The following is a 7,000-nucleotide window of genomic DNA, read 5'->3' as shown; positions in this document are numbered from 1 at the left end:
AGGGGCAAGCGCTGCCCAGCTGGGGTGGGGTGCAGGATGGAGCTGGCGGCTTGTCTAGGGGTATGGGGGCAGCTTCCCCCACTGCGTGCAGCCCTGGGGAGGCATAGGGGGCATGTGTCTCTCCTCGCCTCCCAGATCTGTGCATGGGGCAAGGGCAGGCTGTGTGCTAGGGGTTGGGGCTGTGCCAGGATCTTCCCAGCAGCTGCACTTGGATGGGGCAGGTGTCAGTGGTGCTGGGAAGGGGGGTCATGGCAAATTTTGGGGTGGTTCTAGTGCCCCCCCTGCCCTCCCAACCCTGCCTCCCAGTGCCACTATCACCTGCCCCAGCCTGAGCATATCCGCTGGGAAGAGGCTGGAGCAGCCCCAGCCCCAACAATGCAGCAGCAGTCCGCCTTCATCCTGTGCATAGATCTGGTAGGGCACATGCCCTCCTGACCTCCCCTATGGGAGCACGCAGTGGCAGGAGCTGCCTGCCCCCTGGACAAGCTGCTGCCTCTGTCCTGTGCCCCATCCTGACTGGGCAGCACCTGCCCCTTCCCCAGCTCCACTCCATTCCTCACCTCAGGGGGCCTCAGTCTCCCCCCACTTCCCCCAAACAGGCTTACCAGCTGCATGCTGCTCTCCAAGCTGCTAGGCTGTATATGGGCAATCAGATTGGTATCAACCGGTATGGCTGGTCAATAACCAAAAATCTGGGGATTTCTTTATCTGCCCAAAAATCTTTATCAATGCATGCCTATTATGAGTGTTTAAATGCTTTGGGACTCTTGCTCTTCCTCTTAGGGCTGAGATATTCCTGATGAGAGCTCACCAAGTGATAGTAATAACCCTAGAGCATACAGTTAATAACCTTTTTGATTTTGAAAATCGTAGAGTTTTAAAAATGAATCAAACTACAAGTGTCATTTTTTAATCGAGATAATTTTTTAAAATAGGTTATTGAAGATGTATATGTGAAAGAAATCGTTAAGTCAAAGTAAGTACAATATTTCTAATGTTTGTTTATGGATTATGTTATAGATACTTACCTATACTATAGACATTTATATTAACATGAAGGCCACTTAAAATATTATTGAGCTAAATATGTAGGAAAGTCAAAAAGTTTAGTAAACCCTTATAGTTAGTGGTATGTCACCTCCGTGATTAAATATGAGTTTTCTTTATGCTATATTATTAGATGTATGACATAACAAAGGTCTGATACAGTGAATAAATCAAGTTTTGCATTCCTGTTCTTTGTCATGGTCTGAGCCAGTCTTTCTACTGATTGCTAATTTTGAGGGGTAGGGATTCCCCTCTGCTTCCCAGTCCATGGGTTTGGAGTTCTTCTTCCCTTTACTTTCTACCTCTGTTCTATTTGAGATGAGCAAAGGATCTACCACCTGGAGGGAATTCTTGGTATGTCTGTTGGTTCTCCTATCTTTTCACTAGTTTGTTTTATTTTCTGTGTTTCATTTATCATTTTTTTCCCTCTTAGATTTGCCATTAGAAAGATAATGCTGCTTGAGTTTAGGTAAGTTTTTGAAGAAATATAACATTTATTTTTAGTAATAATGAATTTTCTCTACTCAGTGTTTTGATTTATGTAGGTGTTAGTTGTTTAAGTACTTAATTTGAGATCAGCCTATTTGAGAAAAGCCTATGGAAGTAAAGGTGAGAAACAAATGCAGGACAGTAAATCACTTTTAGAGGTATAGTATAACTCATTACTTCTACCCTAGTTAAGTCCATGATGAGGCACATAAGAAAATGTATTCCATAGAGTGTAATATAATATAAGATGAATTCCATAAACATAAATAGTGCTTTCTAGGAGGTCTTTTTTCATGCTGCTAAATTTCTAATGCAGATAAATTTACAGCACAAAAGGAGTACCAAATATGCATAGAATAGTGATCAATTTGGTTCTAAAAATTAGGAAGCCTCCTTAGACCTTGATTCAAAATCCTCTGAAGTCAGTGGAAGTCTTTGCATCAAAGTGTGAGGAAATTTGTAGCAAAGCTGTAATTTTAAGAACAGCAACATGACTTTCCAGTTTTCTTTGCCTGACAGAAATTGGAAAACTTGTGTTTAAAAATGATTTTTTTAAAAATGTCAGATTATAGTGGCATGCATATAAAAATGTGTGTTAAGTACCAATATTAATTGGTATTTAATTTTTGGTTATTATTTTTAAGTCCACCTTTTTGGAGAGGTAGATTGAGATTGAAAGGTCTCTTGGTGAAATGCACTTCTGCATCAACTATAAACTCCTGCTGGAGAGAGACTGGAAAGAATTATGATATGCTAGGAGGACTGCTGATTAGAGAAATAAGATAATTTGAAGGGGGAAATATTCATTTCTAAAATCTTGGATTTTTCCTCGTTTTTGTTTGTTTAAAAAGATAAGTTGAATGAGACTTGTTCAAGTCTAAATTGCAATTTAAGTTCCTGTTAACTTTATTTTCCCATGGCATTCATTCACATCACTGTAAAGCAAGGTTATCAAAACTCACCTCCGCCTCCTGGGCTGGGTCTGGATCCTGACATTCTAGTGGCAGGGCAAATGGCATTAGAGAACTGTGGGGGTTAGTGTTGCTGCTGCTTGCCTCCTGTGTCAATACATGTCCTCAACAAGGACTTGTATTCTGGATTTTGCTGGTCGGTCCTGTCCCTGCTTGACCTTTCCCAGAATTCCCAGCCCCTCTAGGAACCATGTATGTTTGACACCCTTGCTGTAAAGAAGTGCTGCCTAGTTGCACCATTTTAATTTTTCTAGTGAACCCCTTTAACTTAGCATGAATAATTTATATAATTTCTCAGGATATGCTGTCTACTTTCATAAGACCCATATCCTTCATCTTGCCTCCTACCAGAGCCTCAGGTTACCTTATCTTGACTCAGCTTACTGCTTCCCTGTCTTTGAGATCTCATCACAGCTACCACTTTCCTAGCTGAGGATAATTGTACCTCCCTATTATTTGGATGCAGAGGATAATTGGACCCCCACATATTATTTGGATGCAGAGGTATCTTAAAGTGTACAGTAGAGTCCCTAATGTCTGTTAGGCTTTTTTTCTCTCCCTGTGGTCAGATTAGTCTCCATAATTTGGGTCCAGTTCTGCAAACCTGTATGTGTAACTTGCAAGGTATTATCTGTAAGGCAAAAGCTGTGCAGAGATCCTCTGAACTATCTCTTTTAATTGTTTTGTAACTTTATTTTTTTAAAGAAGCAAGATTTACTCAGAATATTTTCTGTGTCTTATGTTTCTTTACTTCATAGTGTTTTGAGTTATGTAGGTGTTAGTTGTTTAAGTAGTTAATTTGAGATCAGCCTATTTGAGAAAAGCTTATGGAAAAAGTCAGAATAGCATGGAGGCCTGTAAAATTTCCTTGCATGCACCCATTAGTGTGGAAGGGTTTACAGAGTTTAGTAAAAGCACTAAAATAACTTCCCTGCACTGCTCCAGGAGGGTAGAGTAAGGGCAGGAATTACTCTTTGTCTGAATTGGAACCACTTGTTTTCCACGGGAAGGAAAAGCCTACTGTTCACAAAAAGAAAAGTATCCCCCTGTTTAGGAAAATTAAGCTTTACCTTTCCCTGCATAATTACCTTAAGTCTGGGCCTATAAAGCAGTAGCTTGAATGGGGTCTTAAAAGTGGGGAGGATATGACTAGGTGTGGCTTTATTTTGAACAGTCAAGAGGGAAGCAATTGGTCATATTAAAGGGATACATTGTTGGAAAATATTGATGTAATAGAATACATATAATAATTGATGAAGTATTTGTTATGCCATCGTATACTTTACATAAGAAAGTTGGCACTTGCATCTGAGAAATACAGGAAGTGTTTGAAGTTTATGGCACGTGCAGTAAATTTGTTTATTCCCTTTCCCCTGGAAAATCAGCATTAATTAACCTCCAGGCTTGTTACAGCGTGAGTGGTGCATGAGTAATTCATTTTTCCCTCCATATGTAATGCCTCTCTAAGCTTGATATTAGTAAGTTTAGTGATAGTGACCTTGACTAGAGGTAACTTCAAGAACTACTTGCAAATCATAAAGATGATTTTTAACCCTCCCCCAAATCTGTGGATAACTGCTGTTTTTTGAGATGAGTGGCAGTTTATGTGGGTAGTAGGAACTAATGACATATTCTTTGTCTCTTCACAGCCAGTATCTTGAAAATTACCTGTGGATGAATTATTCCTCAGAGGTGTCCAGTAAAGCATATTTAATGTCAATCTGCTGCATGGTAAATGAGAAGTTCAGAGAAAATGTCCCTGCATGGGAGGTAACCATTTACAGTTATGTCTACAGTTGACTTTGATTCACAAGTTGCAGCCCACTTGTAGTGATAGAAAACAGCTGAACTTACTGTGTTCAAAGTAAATGTTGCCTTGTCATGGGTTGTCTGCTACTTTAAGCAATAGGATGTTTCTTTTTTAGAAAAGCAATGAACAGATGAAGTCGGTCTGTAGACCCTGACTTCTTTTTTTGAGTGTGAACTCATTTGTCTTATTGTGTAATGATTTCACACTTCAAAAATAAGATTTTCTTGAGCAAGTTTGGCACTGGTTGAAGAGGGGCTTTTTTGGTATTAAAATAAAATTTGTTGTGAGGAATTTATATTTGTATATGAAGGAGGGTGTCACGGGCAGTAAGAAAACTATTTTGTGTGTCAGTTTCTTGTTTGAAATCTTTGAGTGCATTTTTATAGTTTTAATTTATATGAAGTTTTATTGACAACATACTTGTTAGTATGTGGTTTAGAAAGCTTAGCTTTTCTGTTAAAAACCTCTTATTTTAGAAAATTTGACAGCCAGTATTAACAGTTTAAGCTGATTGAAATTATGTATACTTTCCATTATTTGATTTGCCAATTAAAAAAAATTAAATTCAAAAGACAAGCCTGTCTTTACTGTTGTTGAAATATAGTGGGCTCCATTAGATGTGGCAACTGTTGATCCTCCTGGATCATCGTGTATGTATGAGGGCCACCCAGACCTTTGATGAATATGCCCGGGCAGGAATTTTTTGGAGAAGTGGAGGCTGCCCAGACCTTTCATCCTCCATTTAGGACACTGAGACAGAATCCAAAGACCAGGCTGAGTCCAGATGTTTGGTGCCTCTGTGGCTGTAGTTGTATAAGTGTCTGGGAATCCAACCCAGGTCTACTGTGTGGTAGACACGGATTCTACCACTGAACCACAGGCGACTCCCCATTAGATGTGATTAATAAATAACGGCCTCCCCCCTGCCCCCTCCCCCCCCCAAAAAAAACCAGACCTGCCATAATTACTTAGCTGTACATCAGTGTACCACACTTGATCAGAAGTACTGACCTTTAGCCAGTATTGTAAGATTTTATTTTTAATAGTGCTTCTTCTATTAGTTTTATAAGAAAAGAAAAAAGAATTATGTCACTACTAGTGAAATGTATCAAAATTAATAGCCTGGAGGAGTGACTCTACCAAGATCTGTGCAGCTTTGTACCAGAATAGGTACAAATAGGCATGGAAAATGACAAGTACAAGGTTCTCTATACCTTCCCACCAGTGTGTTTTAGTTTTGTTCTGAAGGGGCAACCTCTGTGACCAAGAGTAGGTTTGGTTTTGTCTGCTGAGTTTGCTGATAAGTAGTGACATGTTCACCTGCTTCTAGGAACCTCTACTCAACTTCTTGCAGGCTACTAAACAGCTGTCACTTCCTTCACAAAAATCAGCCAGGCTTTTTTGCCTCTGAGGGATGTTCTAATCTGCTCCAAAAGGCAGAAAAATCAGGAAAATCCCTTTTAACTTACAGTTAGGACATAGTGAACTACACAGTGGCCCACAGCATGGTAATCTTTAGCCAGGAGGATGTGGCTAGTTTTGCTTTGTTTTGGCTGCCCTAACAGCATGGAAGGAACATAAGAGTAGAGAATCATCGCTCTCATCTTCTGTGGGTGGATTTTACTAAAAACTTTAAGAATGTGTGACTCCTTAAACAGTATCAGACAGCAAGTAATTTAGACCCAACCTAACAAACTAACTTTCCCTTCCACATCTAGACATTCAAGAAGAAGCCAGAGCACTTTCCCTACTTTTTCAAATGTATATTGAAAGCATCATTGGCTGAAAAGGAGAGTGAATTCTCTCTTCATGAACAGACAGTCCTTCTACTCTTCCTTGATCATTGCTTTAACAGCTTGGTAAGTCAAAATTGAGCAGGCTTGAATGTTTCCACTGTGGCTAGGTTGTTTCAGATGAGAGGAGGGTTTTATTTTTAATCCATGAGCTAAATGGGGCATTCATTGAAATTCACATTGATAAAGTTGAGGCATATGGAGAGCTATACTTTGGTACACTTCTCTCCTCTGTAATTGTTTCTTTCTGCTATGGAGAAGGAAATGCAGGGGATGGAGAAAGTATTCACAAAGCTGAGGAAGGGGAGTGTATTACTGAAATAAGGATTATAAAAGATTTAAACATGAATAAGATGATTGTTTGGATCCAAAATTAAAATTACACTTAAAGTATAATTGCTATTCAATTTCAAATTACACTCTACAATAAAATTATTCTTTTCAAAAGTGTTTGTAACATTTCCATCTAAATGAAACTTTCATTGCATATGGTATATTAAAAAAGGATTTAACTTGTTTTTTTTATTTTTTTGCTAATCTGTTCTAGTTAATGCTGCAGCACTAATTGTTTAAATAAAACAAATACAAGAGTTGTTTTAGCCTGCAGTGAAAGTTACATAAGGGTATTGATTATAGATGGGTTCAGTAAGTATGATCTGTATCTTGAATCTGCAATGCTACCAGAATAGCTACCCTGATGCATAGTGTACCTATAAATATATTTAATATAAGATATTGTTCCTTTGCTTTTTGTGACATTTGTTGTTTTTCTTTATTTATATTATGTGGCATGTAGAATACTTTAGTGTGTCATGCATTAGATTATTATACACAACAGATGTGAGTAATTATCCATCAGAAGGAACAAGGAAAGAGTATTGAAGGAAATA

The 7,000-nt window shown here is 38.7% G+C and overlaps 1 protein-coding gene across 1 annotated transcript in view; it reads left to right on the top strand.

The window, feature by feature from the left end:
- The window catches only part of AQR (aquarius intron-binding spliceosomal factor), a 110,168-nt gene that overhangs the window by 10,567 nt on the left and 92,601 nt on the right, over positions 1–7,000 (top strand). Inside the window, exons 3-6 of the mRNA XM_019518940.1 lie at positions 936–976; positions 1,481–1,516; positions 4,157–4,277; positions 6,036–6,176. Of these exons, the coding sequence (XP_019374485.1) occupies positions 936–976; positions 1,481–1,516; positions 4,157–4,277; positions 6,036–6,176 (339 nt within the window). The remainder of the gene's footprint in view (positions 1–935; positions 977–1,480; positions 1,517–4,156; positions 4,278–6,035; positions 6,177–7,000) is intronic.

The sequence above is a fragment of the Gavialis gangeticus genome, unplaced genomic scaffold (assembly GCF_001723915.1).
Source record: "Gavialis gangeticus isolate Ggan-Ray unplaced genomic scaffold, GavGan_comp1, whole genome shotgun sequence".
In the NCBI taxonomy this organism is placed as follows: domain Eukaryota; kingdom Metazoa; phylum Chordata; order Crocodylia; family Gavialidae; genus Gavialis; species Gavialis gangeticus.
The sequence above is the reverse complement of the archived record's forward strand: the minus strand, read 5'-3'. Positions and strand labels throughout refer to the sequence as shown.